Source organism: Nannobrachium achirus, assembly GCF_963921795.1.
Source record: "Nannobrachium achirus genome assembly, chromosome: 19".
In the NCBI taxonomy this organism is placed as follows: Eukaryota; Metazoa; Chordata; class Actinopteri; order Myctophiformes; family Myctophidae; genus Nannobrachium; species Nannobrachium achirus.
The window spans coordinates 24663400-24686085 of NC_137826.1; the positions used below are offsets into that span (position 1 = coordinate 24663400).

The 22686-nt window shown below is 41.0% G+C and overlaps 1 protein-coding gene across 2 annotated transcripts in view; it reads left to right on the forward strand.

Annotated features, from left to right (window-relative positions):
• Nucleotides 1–22686, forward strand: part of arhgap32b (Rho GTPase activating protein 32b) — a 108662-nt gene that overhangs the window by 1328 nt on the left and 84648 nt on the right. For both annotated transcript variants that reach the window (XM_080749156.1, XM_080749157.1), the window contains exon 2: nucleotides 15436–15556. In XM_080749156.1, the coding sequence (XP_080605282.1) occupies nucleotides 15462–15556 (95 nt within the window). In that variant the 5' untranslated portion in view covers nucleotides 15436–15461. The remainder of the gene's footprint in view (nucleotides 1–15435; nucleotides 15557–22686) is intronic.

A 22686-nucleotide genomic window follows, 5' to 3' on the forward strand; every position in this document is an offset into this window, starting at 1 on the left:
TTTAGTTACATGCCTGGGATTTGGGATCATGGGTACATTTGAGGTACCGTGTCCGTGGGTAGTCCATTTTTGCGTTCCATTTTTGCCTTGGGTAATTGGTAAAATAAATATATTTTTCGGGCATTCATTTGTACTGCATGTACCCTTTCTCATCCCCAACTCGTCACATTTTGCACACATTTGCGGCTCTGCCCTTGTGATGTTGCATGTTGACGAAACATTGCCTAACCCAAACAAAGCCTTGACCATAACCTCACAAAAATAAAAACCATGTCCAACCCTATCATAGCCTCACAAAATACTTTGCCTAACTCTAACCTTAACCTAACAAAAAACTATTAAACCCTCATAATCCTCACAAAAAACTACCCCTTAACCCTAACCCTAACCACTGAATTTCCCCCTTGGGATAATAAAGGTATCTATCTAAACCTATCTAAACCAAACATTTCATGAGTCGTGACATGCTTGGAGTAAAAGGTATACCTGCAGTGGGATTTGAACCAGTGATCTTGGGAACATGGAGCTAACTGTTCCATCACGGTTTTAGATGCTATTTGAAGAGCTAACCAATGATAGGGCTTCCTTCACTTACGTGGCCTCACCCACTACCATCCAACACATCACATAGCCTATTGCAGCTCTGTCACCGTTTGTGAGAAATGAGAATGTGTAGGCAGGTATCGGTTATGGGTTGACATAATACAACATGCTTCTATGAGAAAAGAAACACTTTCTCTTAGCTTCATACTTTGATGTACTGTACCTCACTCTCTCAGACCGCTGCCAGGTTGGCCAGCAGGAACACAATCCTATCATACCTAGTAACTGCAGAGTATAGGTCCATGGCCAAAAATAAGATGGAGTTTCTTATTCTTTTCAGTTCCTGATCATCATAGTCCAAGTTAGCTTTATACAGCCCATGGGCAAGTAGCTGGGCTGCCATCCGAGTATTTATGTGATACGTACTGTATCACATTAGACACACTGAATGAAAAAGGGTATTCTGCAATGTTTGTGTGTGTGTTTGCTTAGAAGATTATTTTGGGTTCAACATGCAGTTGCATGCATACTGTGTCCAGGCTTGTTCAGCTATTCTACTTCAGTCCAGGTATTGCAAACAGCAAATTAATTTGTGATATTACCGTACTATTCACAAATGTGCTTGCTTTACTTTTGGAATAAATTAGACTACCTATAAAACAGAATACACCTGATTCTGCAAGTGTATATTATTATGTATTGCTGCACTTTTGTCTGTCTAGTACATTTTTACCACTGTTTACAATTCATATCACAAAGAGTCTTAAAGGACCACTTCACCCATCTTCATATAATCAGACCTTACTAATAATGCTCATTATAAGACCATTTCTGTCGTCTCACTCTGAGTTTCAAAGGAGGGCCGTGGACAGTTCAGAATCCTGCCTATCAGCAATATCATCTGTAGACAGGTTTTGTCAGATATCACTTTGTTATGTACTAAGAACAATGGCTTCTATTTGAGCATGCTAACTTTCCAGGAAGAGAGAATCTGATTATCTTGGAATCCCCATCGAAGATGTGGGAATTGTGGGCAATAGTCCACCAATGAGATGCAGATTTAGTAGACAGAAATTGTGCCATATTATATTGATCTAATTGTATGAAGATATGGTTGAAAATGAAACTCATTTAAAGGAGTATTCCGGTCCAAAACGGCTATCTTACCATTAAAAGTAGGTTACTTATTTGGTCCCCAAAATGATGGTGAAGCAATATATTCCATCAGTGCAATGCAAGTGAACGGGCTCCCGGAAGTAGCGCGAGACACAAGATTTCAACGGGAGTTCAAAGTTCACGGCTTTACGGCAATAATGGCGGAGCTGGGTGGAAAGTATGGACTTGCTTTTGAGCGAGATAAATAGTAAATACGTGGATTAACAATTTAAATCCCATCGCTCCTGTCTGAAGCCCTGGTCAGGTAGGACAGATGGACGCAAAAGAATGTACTTTATCAAATTATAAAAACAAACAAAATATATTTTTATTGGATCCGAGCAGTGCTTACGCTGTCCCTCTTCCGCTTTTACAATAACAAGTCATTTTCTATTGGGGAAAAATAAAACATTATAATATTCGAACATATTTTTAAGACCAAGATTCGAATTTAATTTCTGAGGAATGTTAACAGCCCTATTGCCTTGGCTGGCTACTTTACTTTGTTTTAAGGTCTCCTTCTGAAGACTTGTTTTTTGGTTTGACATTCAGCATCACTCTGACATTAATAATGAAAACACTGCGTGCAAAAAAAGCACTAACCATGGCGTGACTTTGAAGCTACCATGTGGTCCACCTCTTGGAGGTCCCTGCCTTAGGTGACCCACTGTCAAAGAACAAACTTTCAGCCCCATCTGTGCTTTTCATTACCAACAGCATCTCTGTGTAATAATGTCCTTGTAATGAATGCCTGGCTGAATTTATGCAGATTTATGTGTCATCGGCTACCGTAATATTTATGCACATCATTACGCCTTGACTCATGGTTAAATAGTTACGATGGGATCCTATTTGTTAGTCAGCTAAGTGTTTGTTGTTTTTTAGCTTTGCTGGTGGCTGCATGTGTTTTCATTGCTACATTTTTCATTATGTTTCCCGAGATAGATAGATACCGTAGATAGATAGATAGATAGATAGATAGGCACACTACTCCGTTGTCATCTCTTTGTCCATGACTAATATTAATTTAGCCTGAGCTGCTTTGCTTGGTGTGGGAGACAAGATTAGAGAGAGCTATTCTAAAAACTTGAATTATATTGAAGATGTTGCTTGCAGGCTAGAAGTCACACCAATGTTTAATATAGTTTTGTTATATTAACTTACTTTGTTACATCTGCCCTGGCTGTGATTATACCTTACCTCAGAAAACATGGCCCTATTGTACAGTATAGCCTAAAAGGTTTATCTGTCACTGCTCAATGTGAAGCACATTGAGTTTACTGTATGAAATGTGCTATAGAAATAAGCTTGGCAATAGATACCCTAATACTGTTATTCAGCTTTAATGTCACATCACAGGTTTACAGGTGTAACGATTAACGAAGTGGGTGTGATTATTTTTGTCACCCATTTACAATACACAATTATGATTGTGCAATGCACAATCAATATTAAACAAATCAGAGGTCGTCTCTCAGTGGCCAATGGCCACGTACAAAGGCACACATGACCCCCGACCCTGTGCTCTATACTAAAGCATTCTCTGGGGGCTGTGTGCTCATTTGCCATTCCCTTCTGCATGTTCATTAATTATACAAATGATGGCAATGTCCACTGTCCTCAGCCCTGATCCCACACGAACAGGCATGAAAAGCATCACCACTCCAGATCCCTGCACAGTCACAGGCCTCTAAAGGATGCCATGGCATTCCGGATGGAGATTCCATTCCCCCGTAAACAATTCTGGCATTGAGCAAGGGGGTGGTTAGGGAGCTGCCGCGGTATTCCTACAATGGCAGCGCGGAGGATAATGAGGTAGAATAGACTAAATGGAATTCTCATTCAGGGCTGTTTTGGCAACAAGTTGTGTGAAACTACACGTAAGCAGTGAGGGGGACACATACAGCAAAGTAAGCTGTACATCAGTACGTGGGCTGGATGTCTTCTACTATATCCAGACGTCACACAGTCATCATCATAAAACATGCAGGGACATTATTCCTCTATATGGACACAGATTATTTGTCATGAATAAAAAATGTATTCAATCTTTAGAAACCATGACGTCACTGTGTGTGTGTGTGTGTGTGTGTGTGTGTGTGTGTGTGTGTGTGTGTGTGTGTGTGTGTGTGTGTGTGTGTGTGTGTGTGTGTGTGTGTGTGTGTGTGTGTGTGTGTGTGTGTGTGTGTGTGTGTGTGTTCGTTTCTTTGTTTATTTGTTTGATGGGTAAAGGGCACAATAGCACCGTCCTAGTGTCCTGCATTAAATTGATTGATTACTTGTCTGCAATAAATGAGAAATAATTGTACTATTTATTTTCGAGACATGTCCAGACATACAGTATTCCATTCATTCCTAGTTCCAAGTTAATGTGATTTTATTTCAAATACAATTGTCTGAAATGTCTGGAAAGCGGTCAGTTCCTTGATATACAGATTTGTGTAAATGAGAGCTCAGTCATTACTAAAGTTTGGTTGACAATTCTCTGTTTACTGCCAATGACTTGGTTATAGTCTGTTCATTTCAGCGTTAATCTTGCTGTTGCACCAAGGTTTACACATTTGACAAATAAGATGTATCAAGAAATTGTCAGAAGCTCTGTCTGTGAAAAGAAAACACGATTTAAGAAGTGGTTTAAAAGATTATACAGATTTTGAAAGCTTTACCATAACTGGTGGTGTTTCCCAAAGCCTAGAGCACAGGCCCCAAGTAACAAAGCATTGCCTAAAGCGAGGCCTATTGTGGGTCACACTCATTCACTGAGATTATATCTCTAGTGACAGTTAGGGTTCATTGGATGCCCAGTTCCCATGTTTTCCCCATAGCTGTCAACTTGGTACTGTAGTGTAGATAGTGATTAGGCTGACTGTTACTTCCTCTTTGCACAGTATAGTCACAATACATGTTGTCGCTCAACAAAGTATTCTTAATCTCAAATTAACTGGTATTTAAAATTGTAGCTAGAAAAATTTGGAATATATGCCAGAGGAATTGTATTAAAGGAGCATAAACTAAGAGCAGAAATATATGGCACACTTATAGTACACCATGATGTAAGCAAAGCATCTGCAATTTAAAAATGAATAAAGGCTGTGTTAGATTTAGGTGTTTGTCATTGTAAGTGCATTGACCACTGACCCGTGGCACACTCATGGTATGGGCCAGCCTCACATCACCAGGCTTTCCTTGTGGCGGAAAGCCTGTTTTTTGTTCTGAACTGCCCCAACTAATATCGGTATCTGGTTGGGCACTGCAATGTTATTGTTCCCCTTCATGAATGCCATATATAGTAGTGTGTTGCTATGAGTTACGGACATATCAAACAAAGTATACCAAGCAGGATACATAAAGATTTCAGAGGTTTATTATGGGCCTACCCACTACCACTATGTGTGGTTTCTGAGGGAATTCTTTTTGGGAGCTCAGGCTATATCCAAAAACTACAGCAGCAAAGTCTAGCCTAGTCTAGTATGGGCACACTTAACTCTTATACTGCTTTGGACGTTCCTGTTCGCCCCAATTCTAGAGAGTGAGCCGCGCCAATACGGCCGTTCGTTCGTTTACCTTGTTGATGTCCTTAAGCTGATGAGGGGTTGCGCCGCCGTGTACTGTAATCACATGGCGAGCAGTGATGGTCTTAAAAATCCATTATGCATTAACATCAACGGAGACCAATTCTCTTCCGTGTTGATTTTCTCTGGCCCTGGGGCTTTGTGGCCAATGTGTGTTCCCAATCTATGGCAAGACGGAACGGCCAAATTCACATTAATGGCATTACGCCGCCCTCTGCTGCCTAGTCTGTGAAAGTGCAGACCAGGCAGGCATGAAAGGCAAAAAAAAAAAAAAAAAAGTCTATCAATCTACTATAACGTTGCAAAGGTAAGCCGCTTTTTGATGGCACCAGACCCAATAAATAAATAAATAATCTGGCAGTATAAGAGTTAAAGGAGTAGTTCACCCCCAAAATGACTTTTTTTCTATTGATTACTCATGCCATGGAGACTTGAGTTCAATAATATTTTTTTGTATTTGTCGCATTCCTAAGACATAATTCCATTACCCTCAATGGAATCAATGGAGGTACATTTATTGTAATCAAATTATTGTCTTAGGAATATGACAAAAAAACAAAAAAAAAAGAATAATCATAAATTCAAGTCTCATTGGACTCATTTTGGGGGTGAATTACTCCTTTAAATATAACACACACATCATTAATTTGATAAGCTGCCGCTTTGAAGGTGTCATAATGTGTTTCCAGTTCAAACCTGCTAACGAGCCAATCAAATGAAGCTAGTGGAAAATGAACTGGAACAGGAAACAGGAATGCCATCTTTGGAAAATGTACAGTTATGCAGAGAGGCTATTACTTTTGTTGGGTGACAGCTCTTGAGATAAAGCTATACAGTTGGCTGCTGGTCATAATAAATGGACTGGGAATGTATCTGCAAAATAAATACATTGTTTCAATATTTCTTGGCAAATTGCTTGTGGTATTCAGCAGTATGGGGCTCCCAGCTAGGGGCTTGGGGTATTACTATGTACGGTATAGGGGACACATCCTGGCATTTGTCAAGGCACCAAGGCAGAACTGCCAGGCAAAGCAAAGACTGGTCAATCACAGCGTGTCATGCTTGCAGAGACCCTTGGGTAATGAAGTCAAAGGCTTTGGATGCCATGTATTTTTAAATACAACTAAACTACATGTTTTTGCTTTAACCTTATTTAACCATTATGTAACTTTCATCTAGCCACCTTCTATCCTAAAATATGTTATTGACATCCTCCAAATTATGAACATTACAACAATTATCAAATGGACAATTGTGTTACATATTATACTGAATATCATATCATATTGACTTATGCAATGCCTTAAGAAAATCTATAGTACTGTGCCGTGTTCCCTGCACATGCAGGTGAATGACTCATCCATGGTGCAGCTAGAGCCGGAACAATACAACATAGACAGACTAGACACCAATAGTGTTCACATAAACTTTTTAGTTTCATTGATTCAGATAGTCGTATACTGTGTGAGTGAACAACGTGTTTCACTTGATGACTAATATAATGCCCTGTATTTGTGTTTGTACAAGCCATGGCACAGCTCCGGATTGTTCAAAATGATTCTGCCAAGCTTGACGAATAGAGCGGTGTTGTTTTCAGTTGCATGTCATGTGTGACAGATTGCATTAATTGTGTTTGTTGTTTGATAAAACACTTGTATCCTCCTCACAATCTGTCCGACTATCTCGCAGTATCTTTCTGAATTGTGAATCATATTTTTGAAGTATGCCTCCAATTCAACATGGACATTTCTCTAGATGAGGCTTTATGATTACTTGGTCTAACTAATTTATTTGTATAAGCTTTCTTTGGCTTGTTTCCTTGTTCTATTGACTTACTCCATTATGCTTAAGCTATGCTGTGTCATTTTCTATAATGTTATCTTTTAAAATGACATTCATAAAAATATAAGAACATGTCATACAAAAACAACAACACACACACACACACACACACACACACACACACACACACACACACACACACACACACACACACGTTTTCAGATATCCAGTTTTGAAGAATAAATGTTTTCCCTGCGGTGCTAGCCAGAAAAATAAAGTACTCTTGTGATGGATCACAGTGAGTGTTTGTATGTCTCCCAGAATCCAAATCCTAGAGTTGGGACAATTTCAGACTCTTCAATTTCTGAAGTTGTTCCAATATACTGTATTTCCAAAACTCCTCCAGGCATGGCCAGATCCACAGCATATGTCCTTCAGAGACTTTGCGTCTCTGTCAGTAGGGGGAATCATTATTGAATACTTATGTAATCTATCATGTGGAGTAACTGCATTTGTCTGTGTTTAGTGGAGATTTAAAAAGTTTGTGAACATTCAAGCATGTTATGCCAATCAATGTCATCATAGATGCACCCCAAACTGGATCCCCATTTTACAGGCATAATATTGTAGAGTGGTAGATTATTAACCATTATGTCATAGATAGAAGATGTCAGGCCTTTAGTTTACTGAGAAGATGTTCAAATGGCAACTCAAATGGGGTATTATGTGGGAAGATATTAACATTTCCGACCTAATAATGACACTCTTCATTCTCCAAAAGTATTGAACTGTTAACCCTCATTGTACTCTATGTGCATTTGACCATAATAGTCCTCAAACCTTTACACTTTTCAATTTGGAAACGTTTCTTCATTCATTCTACCCTTTAATTCAGCTGTTGTTTTATGGGACATGTAACAGTAAGGGGATTTTATAAGATATTTGACCAATTTGCGAAGTAAATCGTTACCAAGAAATTTCTTCACCAATGTGTTTCTAAAGCCAAAAGGTGTGTAATAATATGTACTAAAAGGTTGAAATTCAACTCCCGGGGAAACCTCATAAAAAAATTGATTTGTGTTTGTGTGTGCGAAAAACATTCCATGGGCTACAAATGGCCCCCACAAAACGGTGAAAAGTAATGATTCATCACTAAACCATCTTTTCACTAAACCATTTTATTCCTGTATAGTAAATTAATGTGACACAAACACAAATCATTTTTTTACGAGGTTTCCCCCGGGAGTTGAATTTCAACCTTTTATTACATATTATTACACACCTTTAGAAACACATTGGTGAAGGAATTTCTTGGTAACGATTTACTTTGCAGATTTTCTTATGTTCCCCTTACTATAAGGGAGAGTGGCTGGTTGAAAAAGTACATCCAAGCCACCGGGCCATTTATATTGTCGACTTCTGACTAGGTCAGTTTACCTGCCAGTTCATCTAATTTGAACATGTCTGATTTCATTTACAGTTAATTTGACAAGATAATTTACTTTTAAGGGCTACTTTTCAGATGTTAGGCCTCTAGTCTTATAAAGTTATAAGAATGACACTGTCATCTGTTAAATGAGTGAAACTGATAATGCTGGTATGTTAGTACAGTATTTGTTTGGGTATGCGCAGCAACTGGTCTAACAATAAGCCTAGATCGCCAAACACTGCCTGAAGGGTAGCCTAGTTCCAGACCCTGAATCGCTAGCCACACCCCTTTACATTTTTTGTTTTGGCGATTCAGGGGTCTAGAAGTGCTCTCATTGAAGAGGCCTCCCTCGGTTGAAAATCCGTACGGCGAATCAGCGTCGTGAATCAGCGTCATGTGATCAGCATGGGTGGGGGTTTCCCAGAACTCATGTGTGTTTCCAAGTACACCAGCGCTGCCGCCGTACCGTACCGCGCATCGCGTCGCGCTAAAATGCGGTAAATTGCGGTAAAATGCGATCGTATCGATCTCGCTATGAAACACCAGTAGCAGGCATGTTATGTTGTGTTTGATTACTAGTTCGTAGTGCTCCTATTCTGACTGTTTCTTTGGTTAGCAAGTAGCACTAGCAAGCAACAGGCTAGCTAGCCACTAGCCAGCCACACATAACCATGATAACAACACTATGTCATGTGTTGGTCGGTGAACCAATCGAGTGTCAGGCTACCTGAAGGGTATAGTTTGGGGGAAACTCGAATAGGACTTTTAAATATCCCTATTTAAAAGTCCCTGTTGCAAATATAATTCACTACTGTACCAAATTCTTTATGTCAAAGGTCTAAGCAGTGCCCTTTTGTTACAAGAGGGACATTGTTCTGGGCCACAGGCAGCTAACAGTGTAGTGGCCTTCTCTGTCGGGTCACCAAGGAATTCTGATGTCATCACAAATGTCACCTTCTTGAGCAAATATTATTGCCATAGCATGCTGAAATTACTGAAAAGAAAATAGAGGGTATGCGCATAAAGTGAATGGCAAATCAAGTGGAAAAGTGAGTGGCAAAGTGAGTTTTACGTTGTTTAACGTCGTTTAATGCAATCAGATATTACTTTTCTGTTTGGGTATGGGCTGTCAAGTCCAGAAAGTAGTTTTTTTTGCCACTCAGAAGGCGTTCCCACATAACTTCCGGGTATGTTGATGATGTCATGCGCATACCCTCTGTAGTGAATTAAAGAAAGGAAATAAAGGCACACACAATAAAATACTCTGGTTTAATTATCCTTTTTTTTTTTTTACCATGAGAGACGTACAAATGTAACCAAATAGATCCTTGCGGGTCCATTTGGTTACAAAGTACTCTCAGAGGTAAATTAACACTTAACAACTTAACATCTGACATGATGCAGGTATATGCCTGTCATAATTATCACATAATAATTGCCTAGTCGCAATTAATTCGCATAATCGTCATAAACGAGGTAGACAGACAGATACAGAGATCTCCATACGTATATGGGCACAAAAAGGACACAGACGGACGGGTACAATACTACAGATATGGACGGATCGGCGGTGCAACATAGGTGTAGCAACCCGAACTCTAGATTGTGAGGCCTGCATGGCCTCTAGTTTATTTATATGTTCCATATTCAATTGATGCCAAAACACAATTAAATCATTGTCACAACAAGTAGAAATGTCATGATTGTGACAGTCCTATGCAGGTAATACGCTATCCTATTTAGTATGGGACCCATGTTTCACATGTTTTACTACTCTACCCTACTGTACATCCCTTGCCTTGGCAGACAGGCTTTCTTTGAATGCAACTAATGAAGGTGAATTGGGTTAGCAAGGTCACATTTCTGACATTCATTCTCCAGAGACTGGAGAAAGGACGGTGTAGGAAAGGGGTCAGATGACAAGAACAAGGAGATAGAGGGAGAAAAAAAACTTGAAAATCATTGTAACGGCTGTTTCACACATTGATTTTTGTCTTGGGTTTCTTTTGGACAGACAAATTGCTGACTGAAAGACTACACGGGACAGTTGAGAAGGTTGTTGTGGGCATGCAAAATAAGGGTCTCAATGTGAGACGTTAACCTTGGGCTAGTTTATGGTGTGCAACATTCAGACATTTGTTTTGTCTGTTGCCTGACATTGTATTTAATTCTTTTTAGATGTTATCTTATGTGTGGATTATTTTTTTCTGATCTTTTGTTTTGTTTTTCTAATCCTAAAATTCTGAATTCCACTTTGCCTCAAATCATTACAAAGCAAAAACACAGAGGTGGAGTAGTATAATATCTGGGTTTATGAACAATTCTTTAGAAACAAGGCTTGTTTCAGCTTTCAAGCAAAATAGTGGCTTGTTGCTGCCAAATGTGTGCCTATATTGATCTGCACACACATGATCTGCAGGTTTTCATACTAAATGTGACCTACGGTCGCAATAATTTAACGCTTGACCAAACAGAACATGCTCTTACATCACAAAATAGAAGTAGTCTCATAACTGATGTTGTCATTGAAAGAAATGTCCAGTGGTCTACAATGGCTCCATCCGTAATTCACACGGGCCTAGCATTTCAGTAGACTGACAGCCAAAACTGTGGCCTTCCGTCAGATGAGATCAATCCCTCTGTGGACTTGACCCAGCCCTTTATGTCATTTGACGTCATTGATGGTCCCCAGCCAGTTAGCATTAATAGGTTGAGCTGTGTCTGAACATAGCATAGTCTTTATCGACACATGGATCAGATTCCCCAGCAACACACCCTGGACTGTTGTCATGTCATCATTCAGAATTTTGCTACTAATGGTCTTCATGACTGATCATGCATGCCCCGCTGTTGAAATACACTGCTTTGGAAATCTTCCCCAATCAATCTTTATTTATCAGATATCCTTCAAAACTCTGCAAAGGCTTTTTCACTGTAAATCAGCCATTGTATATTGCTTGCATTTCCTATCAAGCAAAGACTGAGTGATTCATTCTGGATCCACTCAAATCTACAGCAAAACTGAATAATGTTGATTAAAGTGTAGTCTGCCTATACGATTAGATGTTAACAAACATATTATATGTTGCTGGTCAAATCCTCTAATTCAGCTCCTGGAACTTAAACACATGAACTCTAACAACGCATTACATTGTGACACATTGTGAGCTTGTAGATCGGCTATTTTCTGTGAAGATATTTGTGTAGAGGGAAAACTCCTGGGAGACCAATTTGATGTCAAATGTTATCAATTGTAATAATTGTGATTGTTTACCTAATATTGACTAGTTTATTTAGCTTCCCTTGGAGATAGATTTTAGTTGAGCTGGTCACACTCTTGTTCATTTATTCTCTGTTATAATCAACCTTTTAGAGGTAATGTAACCCTTTTTCGTGTTTTTGAGAATTTGGCTTTGTCTTTGTTCCCAGATGTCTTTCTGAGACCCAATTGTTTAATTTAACTTTGACAAGTTATGTTTGTTTATTAAGTTCTGAATTGTAGGCAGAAAGTGGTTTAGTTAGCTGATGTTTACTTTGGGAATATAATCTCCCTTCGCATCTAATTATTTCTTTAAACAACTAAATAGTCTGAGTGGGCTAGAAATGTCAAGAGTTTTGACTCATTCAGGCAGACAGTTTGAGAGTAATTCCAGCAGTCTCAATGAATTATAAAGTAGACCAGGTCAAGCAAAAACTGAATGTTACAATGAACGAGCCTAGTAGTTTTTGACATGAGATGGTTCACTAGGGAAGTTGTAGGTGAGCATGTGTCTCCTCCGATACACGTGATGTTGCCATTCCACTTCTTTTCACCAGAACAATGACTGTGAAAGTCACTGTTCGTTGGAGCGCCTGGCCAAGCCAGAGGCGCAGGGGAGCATCACTGATTGGGCAGTAATGTTACCCATGCACGTGCTGGAATAAAGTTTTTAATGGCTAGAGTAAGAGTTGTACTTCACTTACCTCACTGAACAGATTATTCAACCCAACGTCACTCTACCTTTTTGCATAGTTGCCTGTAAGCATTTGCATGCGTTGCTTGAGTATGCCACTTTTCAGAGTGGCTTGGAGGAAGATTTAACCTCATGATAAAGAAACGCAGCAAGTGTAGAGTGAAAGTTAAAAGATTACAGTAACTTTTTGGCAAGGAAAGTCTATTATTTGTATTTATGCAAAAAGCTTGATGCCAAATAATGGAGTAGTTTGTTACATAACTACATGCAAATACTTACCTGTGGTTTGTGGATGATGGTCCAAAAAAGGTTTTGCTTCGAATGTTTTGTACCAACGGCAACGGGTTGAACTGCAACGAATTGTCTCCCAAAGTTGAATACATTTAGATATTAAACCTTCTAATGGGGGATCCATCTACAAGAGTGTTTGTGTATCATTCTTTCAATGGCTAATGTCCATATTCCTCATTAATATGACATAATCTACAACATGATGTCAGTGATCCACAGGGAATCCACAGCGTTATTAGACCCCGTCTTTATTTAATTTTAATTAAATCTCCAGTCTACACCTGGGGTTCCCAAACTAAGGTCCTTACTTATACTGCTGGTTTTCTATCCTACCAGTAACTTCATGCCTTTTACCCACAATGCCTGCCTGGTGCAACTAGTCCATGTTTAGACGGTTAGAAGTACAAGAATGCCAAGTGAATGTCATTATAGTCTTGGAAGGATGGAATGGTACTGGTCTACACACACTGCATGATAATGTAGAGTTTCAAGTCAACATCTTTGTAGCATACAAACTTTTAGGGGGCAATGGCGTAGGTTTCAAAATATTTAACTAATGACACCCTACTTTTGAGAATAAAGTAGTTTCATTGTGCATAGTAGTATTCATGCTAGATTTTTAATCTCTTTGGAGCTGAGCCACTGTCCTCTGGCAAGGTCGGCCATTTTATGGGTTTTCTGCTGCATCAGGTATTTGTGGGAAGCTCAGCCTGCGTTGCCCTGCCTGCCTTGCTCTCATCTCACTTCCTCTCTTATCTCATGCATACACCTTTCTACCACTGTATGCATGCTGATGCACAATTACACATGTTCACGTACATACCCTAATATAGGCCTACATGCAGGAAATGCCTTGAGTGGAACTGATTTTCTCTTATCATGTTCAGACTTAGTGAGTAGTCCCTGGATAAATTAAGGAGTGAGGTTCATAGTAGTCTCAGTAGGAGAGGTCCAGGATATGAGTAGAATCTTAACATGGCTTTCTTTGGCTTGTAGGCTATGTCCTGCTCCTGTACCACATCTCACCCTGCTTTTATGTCAGTCCATCACCTTCATCTCATCCTTGTTTTATGTCAGTACACTTCTCCTTCATCTCATCCTTCTGGTATGTCAGTCCCCCTCTTCTATCCATGTAGCGTTGCTTAATCAATCATTTTGTGTGTGTCGTTATGTGTGTGCTGTACAAGTCAATGGTCTGTCAGTCAGGATTTACAGATTGTTTTGACTTGCTCTGAGAGAACATCATCGTACGGAATTACTGGGTGTGCTTAACATATAGCATGTTTTATTTCTACATACAATACAATACAATATTCTACCTGCTAAAATGACAATTAAATAATAAATGAAAATGTAGCATATAACATGCAGAGTTTGTATATAGAAGAATCAGGGCTCATATGATTTGTTTGTTCTTTTTTAAATGGATCTTTTATTTTAGTATTGTGTTATTAGATATCATCATACTATATATATTATTGTGTATATCTGTTTTGATTGAACTGCACTCCCCTGTGAGTGCAGGCGAGAATTTATGCCTAGCAAGCCAGCCATCCACTCTTGATTCAGAACCAGATGCTTTTGCTGTGAGAATTCTCCTCCCACGCCTTCTCCTGCTGCCATTCTGTCTCTGTCCCCCTCCTTTCAATATCTCTTCTCCTGGGATTACAGTGCATTGCCAGCAACTGTCATAGAGGATATGGGTTTTCATTTTTTGCTCAAGTTATTTTTATTTTATTTAGTTTTGATATTTTGAGGAATTCCTGACAACTATTTCTGTTGACAACACTACATTGTGATTTCATTATAGTTGATCTAAAAGCTATCCATAGTATGAACGTTTTTTTTTTTCAGTGTTGTTATTGTGACACGCTTCTATTGATTCATTGAGAGACAGAGTGATAGAGAATGTGAGAATGCAGCACACATCCCATGTTGGGAATTGAACCAGGGACATTGTGATTATGTGGTCGATGCTCCAACTGGCTGAGCCACCACTGAGACCCCATAAAATGAATGTTACTTATTTTTCAACTTCAAATTTGGCTCAGTGACCAGAGTATAAGTGATTCATTCCTTGAATTGCATTTGGAATGATTTGATTGGGCGACATAGCTGACCAGACTACTTAGTGGTCTTTCCCCCTTAATATAAGTCACATATGGAAGCCATAAATTCTCTGCTTTTACATGGTTTTGGTCAGTCACACAGAATATTCATCATGTAATGTCACCCACAATAGCCTTGAAAAGCGTACAGCTTTTTTGCTCTCATCACAAGCCATACTGCACCAAAGGGCATCAGCCAGTTAACAAAGTACTGCACAAAGTTAGTTTATATCACATCAGAGGTGCTTATTCACCAAAAAGCAACCACACAAAATATTGGTGGCCATAAATGGAACACTGTTTATGTGAAGAACTACAATTGTTATATATTAAATCTCTTGTTTGATCAGCGTGTGTTTCAAGCTACAAACACCATTAATGACCCCCCCCCCTTGTCAATCTTCCCCCTCAACCCTCCCCACTTTTCCACTCATCATACCCATACCCCTTCATATCCTTACCCTCTTTTTCTCTTTTTACTGTTCCCTCCTCTCTTCGCTATATGTGAATTCATATCATCTCTCTCTCTCTCTCTCTCTCTCCCTCTCTCCCTCCCTCCCTTCCTCCCTCCCTCCCTCCCTCCCTCCCTCCCTCTCTGGAAGGCTGCTCGTTGCAGTGAGTCAGTATCATGGAGGCAGGCAGCGGGGCTGCCGCAGCGGTGGGGAGTGCACCACTAGGACTGCTCGGAGCTGCAGCTGCGTCCAGCCATGACATCTTGGACAGGTAAGAGGGGCCGGCGCAAAAGGCTGCTCCAGCAGGGGGGGGGGGGGGGGGGGGAGACGGACTGCCCAGTGCATGTTGCAGCAAAAGTAGAAACTGGGAGCCGGCGTGGAATTGGAAAGAGACCACACCTTAGTATTTGATTTACTGTGCTGGCTGAGTAGGTTTGTTCATAATTTATAATGCATGTGTGTGTATATCTGAGCATGGGCAGGTTTGTTTGCGCGCAAGTGTGTGCGTGCATGTGGATACAGAAGACATATGCTCCTATACTCTGTCCGCATATGTTTGTCGGTTTCTGGTGTCTTTATTAGGCAAAGTTAGTATATGTGCAACGGTTGTCTTTATAATTCAGGGAAGTGCTAGCATGTTTGTGTCCGAGCCTGCGCTACTTTGTATGAGGGTGCACGTGTGTTTGTCACGGGGGTGGTGGTGGTGGTGGTGGTGGTGGTGGGGGGGGTGTTCTAGGGGTTCTTGGCTTCTTCCTCATTGCCTCAAGGAGAAATGTCACCGGGGTGTGTGCAGGCAGGGGGGGGGGGGGGGGGAGTGTCAGACAACGTGCCTGAGCAGTGTAGCGGAGGGGAGGGTGAGCTTGCACAATCATCAACTACCCAGCCCCTCACCTCATCCAACACCCCCCCCCCCCCTTCCCTAAGCCATACACCCACACACACACACACACACACACACACACACACACACACACACACACACACACACACACACACACACCAGCACCCCCACAGCCCCCCCGAGCTCCACAGAGAGAGACCACCCACTTCTGCTGGAAACCTTCATTCACATTTCCATTGATGACACAGTGCCGTTCACTCCTCTCAACAACCATTGCTCAGCTGAGAGCCAAATGCATATATACATATACATACATATATACATATATATACACATATATATACTGTGTATATAGATATCAGTGTTTCAGCTTTCAGTCAGTTACGTCATCGCAACAGCTGGACCCACGCCCACATACCCCATGTATGCTGTCAACATGCACGCTTGCACACACACACACACACACACACACACACACACACACACACACACACACACACACACACACGTATGAGCGGAGACAAAATTGCTATATTCACAAATTTTCTCACCACCTCTTCTCAGTCACGTATGTAGTACACACACTCATGCTCACACACACATGCATGCATGTGTGCACGCACGCACACATACACACAAACTCACACTCAAATGTATGTTGTTCAATGACAGGTACGCACTTCCACAAGAACACACCTTTGGGATTTTACTGTGTGTGTACAGTATTTGGAATGAGGTTTTTTGGCTGGCTTTCCTATGGATGCAAACTGATTGCTCACCCTCTGCCAAGCAGATGTGTCACTGAGGTACCAGTGAGCTCAGGGATCTGCTTACACACATGCTACGCAAACAGGGATGAAAATATTATTTTTCATTTAGATTTCTTCCCCCCGTGCACTAGCTTTATTGGCTGTCAACTAAGTGTCAGTTCTGTTGCCACTCTTACGTTAGACTGTGGCTGCGAGGGATACATTTGAGCTAATCCGCTCCAGCCAATGACTGCTCACTTGCTCTGAATACGTTACACGCCCCTTTCTTTTCTCCCCTTCAGGGCAGACTGGCTTCCCACCACTGTATTAGGTGTGTGTGTGTGTGTGTGTGTGTGTGTGTGTGTGTGTGTGTGTGTGTGTGTGTGTGTGTGTGTGTGTGTGTGTGTGTGTGTGTGTGTGTGTGTGTGTGTGTGTGTGTGTGTGTGTGTGTGTGTGTGTGTGTGTGTGTGTGTGTGTGTGTCTTCACTTGTGTGTATCTGTTCATGTTTTTTTGCTCATATGTGGGATATTTGGATGGGGGGGTGGTGTGGTGTCTACATTTTTTGATGATCTCTCTCTCTCTCTCTCTCTCTCTCTCTCTCTCTCTCTCTCTATCTCTATCTATCTCTCAGCCCTGAACCGGGTCTAAATCCTGCACTGGGGTTACCATGGTAGCAGCAGCTTAGCATACATTAGACACTGGCCCAACATTACAACAGAGAGAGAGAGAAGGAGAGAGGGGGGAGAGGGGGGGGGGGGAGAGAGAGAGAGAGACAGACAGACAGAGAGACACCGAGACACAGAGAGACACACAGAGAGAGAGAGAGAGAGAGATTGGAGGAAAGAAATAGAAACTAGAAAGATGCAATTCTGGGATTCTCTGCAAGTGTGGTTGCACTGACGCAAGTCACGAAGAATCCACTGGGAACTGAATTCCGTCTTACCATTTATATTAGATATTGTGATGTCATGTGAAGCATGACAACAGTGACAACAGTGTGTGAAGCATGACCAAAAGCTTCACTTTTCTGTTGTGCAAACGTTTAAAAAAAAGCAGGTTCACTTTGCTGGCCAAATAATGTCGGACCGAGAACAATAGTGTGTTGCCTATAGCAACCACACTAAATATAAACTTTTGGTCAAAGGCATCGGAGTGGAAAACAGACTAGAGGGTTTAAATAAAAGGGGGAAGCAATGAAAGAGATGTTTGCCTTCACCTATTCCCCCCGTTTTGGTAAGAATATTAAATCTTAACGGTTCTGGATGAATATAGTTCATATCTGGAGACCTCTGAGTGCTTTAGCACAGTCAGTCCATTGCATTGGATTGTTTTTAAATCATAAATGAGAGTGTGAGGGACTAAGGGCTGTTGCATGTGTGTTTATAAAAGTTGTATGATGAACAGGGGCGTCACAAGGGGGGGGGGGGGGGTGGGACTGAGTTACTAGGGCCCAAGGTGGAGGGGCCTTCATTATTTTATACTTTAGCTATTGAAAAATAGCAGATATACAAGCTCACAGCGGGGCACCGAGTGCCACACTGCAAGCTTGTAGATCTGCTATTTTTGAAAAGTCGTGAAAATGTGTGCAACTGCAAATCTTTGAATATATATAAGCGAACATTTGTAACTCAAATTTTGTTCTGGGGGGTCCCTGGAACTAAATATTTTGAGGTGGGGGTCCGTGGCATATACATTTGGGGGTCCTTCACACAAGTTTGAGCACCACTGACATTAGTGACATAGAAACAGGCTGAGGTTTTTAAAAAAAAACCTTAGAAGGATTTGAAATATTCAAAGACTTGCAAAAGATTTCACGATTTAAAACAAATAGCAGATCTACAAGCTCTCACTCGGTGCCGCGCTGTGAGCTTGTATATCTGCCATTTCTCAATAGTTAAAGCACAAAATAATTGTGCAGGGGCCCACAGTGAATCCTTGTACCCAGAGCCCAGAATTTGGTGCAACACCCCTGAGGTTGAATGTGATGTCTGCCTCTGGAGAGAGTTTAAGCCATATGCGGGGCAGGCGGCCAGGCAGGCCGGGCTGGGGACAACTCTGTCACTGCTGTAATACTCTCTGTGTCACTTTAGATTTGAAACACTGTTTAACCATTATTTTATACTTCAGCTATTCAAAGATAGCAGCTCTGCAAGCTCATTGCTCTGCACAGAGTGCTATGAGCTTGTAGATCTGCTATTTTTGAAAAATCATGAAAACGTTTGCAAATCTTTGAATATATATATTTTTAAAGCGAATGCTTTACATTTGTAACTCAAATCTTTGCTTCTGGTGGGGTCTCCGGAACAACATATTTTGAGATGGGGGTTATATCATTTTGGTGGTCCTTGACATGAAAAGGTTTGAGTATCACTGATACAGAAACATTATTATATTCAGAAAACTGTCCAGGATTTAGAAGAAATTGTCAGTTGTTCCACATTTCACATTTCCACAATTCAACATTTAAAGAAATGGTAAATGTTGATCACAACCATTCTGAAACGATTTGAAATAGCTTCAAAAACAATTATTAGTTTCATCAAAGAAGCGAACTCACCCTTGTGTGCACATGGATGCGTGCATATGGCTGCTTTGACATGTATACCCTATAGACAGGGATATCCATTTATGGGCATAAAAGGGACAAGGACGGAATTCAGTTGCAAGTGTGACTCGCATCAACCACACTGGTTAGACTGACACAATATGTCCATATATGGGCATTCCCAGATATGGGCTTAATATTGATGAGCATAAAAGGGATTTGGCATCATCTGGGAATCAGATGTAGATCTGAGTGATGATCCAGTCGTCTGAGACGACGAGGTCAGTGTTGAGTGTTAATTCTGTTTTGGCCATTTGGAGCATCATGCCAAACATGGGCTTAATATTGATGACATCAGGGATCTCCATTATGATTGCCAGAACAGGCTCTTGGTCTTCTTCTTCTTTCGTGTATCATCATCCTTGATGATTGGTTGACGACATTTTATTTCACAAGATTTCTTGAGTCAACAATGTGATCTCACAACAGGTCAGCTATACAGTAGACATTGAGGTGTTACCCACTGACGTACGGACTGAATCTGCCAGCTTTCATTGTAAACTGCGACCTACAGTCACAACAACATAACATGTATGGGGATCCCAGGCACAGAATCTTTTCAAATTGGGTCCACGGCCTAATACTTATAATTTGCTGTTCCTTGACATGAATATTTTTGAGAACCACTGCACTAGAGGGCAGGATAGGGCTAGCCTCGCGTGGCCGGACCGACGCATCCACACCCTCTGGTGGCACACGCAGTGTGAATGAGTCTGAGCAACGCCAGGCAAGGATAGGGCATGTAAACGATTGTACTGTATATAGTATATGAACCTTCTTTACATTCCTTTGCACTTACATTTAAATGTAAGTGCAAAAGTGTTCCTGCACACCTCTATCTTGCTGTGCAGTGGCAATGTATTATCGTAGAGATGTTAATAGTCTCTTTCATGTCCTCCTGCGTTTCTTTCTTCTTTGCTGTGCGACGTTTGCTGTGTCCATCTAGCAGGAGATCACTATTGCCCCCATGCTATAAGGCTGTATTGCACTTTGTGGTTACAAACATTTCGCATCCATAAGCTTTCAGAAAAGGTGCAGAAAGATGCATGAAATTAGAACAGATGTGCCGTGTGCAGCTCAGTCAGTACCTGTATCCGTATGCATGTTTAAATGGGCCTTTACCCAACCATGGCAGACTACAATACAGTCAGTACTTGAGTGTTCATCATTAAATTGAATTTATCTGTTGGATAAATTCAGAATAATCCAGGTACAGACAGTATGAAGGACATCGATATACTGTATGTATGGCAGAGAATCAGTTCATCAGCAATTTGAAATGCAGCCCTAGGACCTCTGCAAGGAGAGATACATAAAAATAGTACTCAGCTATTCATTCGTTCCAACCAGAAATAAGCCATTTAGACCACAACCATTACATCCTAAATAAATGATGACAATTTCCTCCAACAAGTACAGGTACATCCCCCAGCAACAAAAATGTATCACTGTGTGCGAGCTATAATAGACAGTAAAATCTTACGTGATAATCTAACTCCGAGATTTGAGTACATTTGCACAGTCGTGAGCACATTTGTACAGTCTTGGAGCTATTGATGGACAAATTAACAGTGAGGATTTTACCGTGCATACTTCTTTGTTGAATCTACCCATCGTAGAATAATTGATCGCTAATATTCTTTTCTGCCTTTTGAGTAAGGGGTTTGCTGTTCAGTGATTACTGTATCTCTGCCAGTATGTTTTTGCTCCTCTCCCCTCTCTGTGTGTCCATGAGTCTTCCTTGTGCCCTGACGGCTGCACCCCACAAAAGTTTTATCGCGATTCCCCTGCAGTGGGCAACCACGCCTGGTGGAGATCTGTGCTCAGAGGAGGGCACTTCTCTTGTTCAGAATCTTATGTAAATCAGAATGGATATGTAACTTGACATATACAACATAACATGTATGGGGATCCCAGGCACAGAATCTTTTCAAATTGGGTCCACGGCCTAATACTTATAATTTGCTGTTCCTTGACATGAATATTTTTGAGAACCACTGCACTAGAGGGCAGGATAGGGCTAGCCTCGCGTGGCCGGACCGACGCATCCACACCCTCTGGTGGCACACGCAGTGTGAATGAGTCTGAGCAACGCCAGGCAAGGATAGGGCATGTAAACGATTGTACTGTATATAGTATATGAACCTTCTTTACATTCCTTTGCACTTACATTTAAATGTAAGTGCAAAAGTGTTCCTGCACACCTCTATCTTGCTGTGCAGTGGCAATGTATTATCGTAGAGATGTTAATAGTCTCTTTCATGTCCTCCTGCGTTTCTTTCTTCTTTGCTGTGCGACGTTTGCTGTGTCCATCTAGCAGGAGATCACTATTGCCCCCATGCTATAAGGCTGTATTGCACTTTGTGGTTACAAACATTTCGCATCCATAAGCTTTCAGAAAAGGTGCAGAAAGATGCATGAAATTAGAACAGATGTGCCGTGTGCAGCTCAGTCAGTACCTGTATCCGTATGCATGTTTAAATGGGCCTTTACCCAACCATGGCAGACTACAATACAGTCAGTACTTGAGTGTTCATCATTAAATTGAATTTATCTGTTGGATAAATTCAGAATAATCCAGGTACAGACAGTATGAAGGACATCGATATACTGTATGTATGGCAGAGAATCAGTTCATCAGCAATTTGAAATGCAGCCCTAGGACCTCTGCAAGGAGAGATACATAAAAATAGTACTCAGCTATTCATTCGTTCCAACCAGAAATAAGCCATTTAGACCACAACCATTACATCCTAAATAAATGATGACAATTTCCTCCAACAAGTACAGGTACATCCCCCAGCAACAAAAATGTATCACTGTGTGCGAGCTATAATAGACAGTAAAATCTTACGTGATAATCTAACTCCGAGATTTGAGTACATTTGCACAGTCGTGAGCACATTTGTACAGTCTTGGAGCTATTGATGGACAAATTAACAGTGAGGATTTTACCGTGCATACTTCTTTGTTGAATCTACCCATCGTAGAATAATTGATCGCTAATATTCTTTTCTGCCTTTTGAGTAAGGGGTTTGCTGTTCAGTGATTACTGTATCTCTGCCAGTATGTTTTTGCTCCTCTCCCCTCTCTGTGTGTCCATGAGTCTTCCTTGTGCCCTGACGGCTGCACCCCACAAAAGTTTTATCGCGATTCCCCTGCAGTGGGCAACCACGCCTGGTGGAGATCTGTGCTCAGAGGAGGG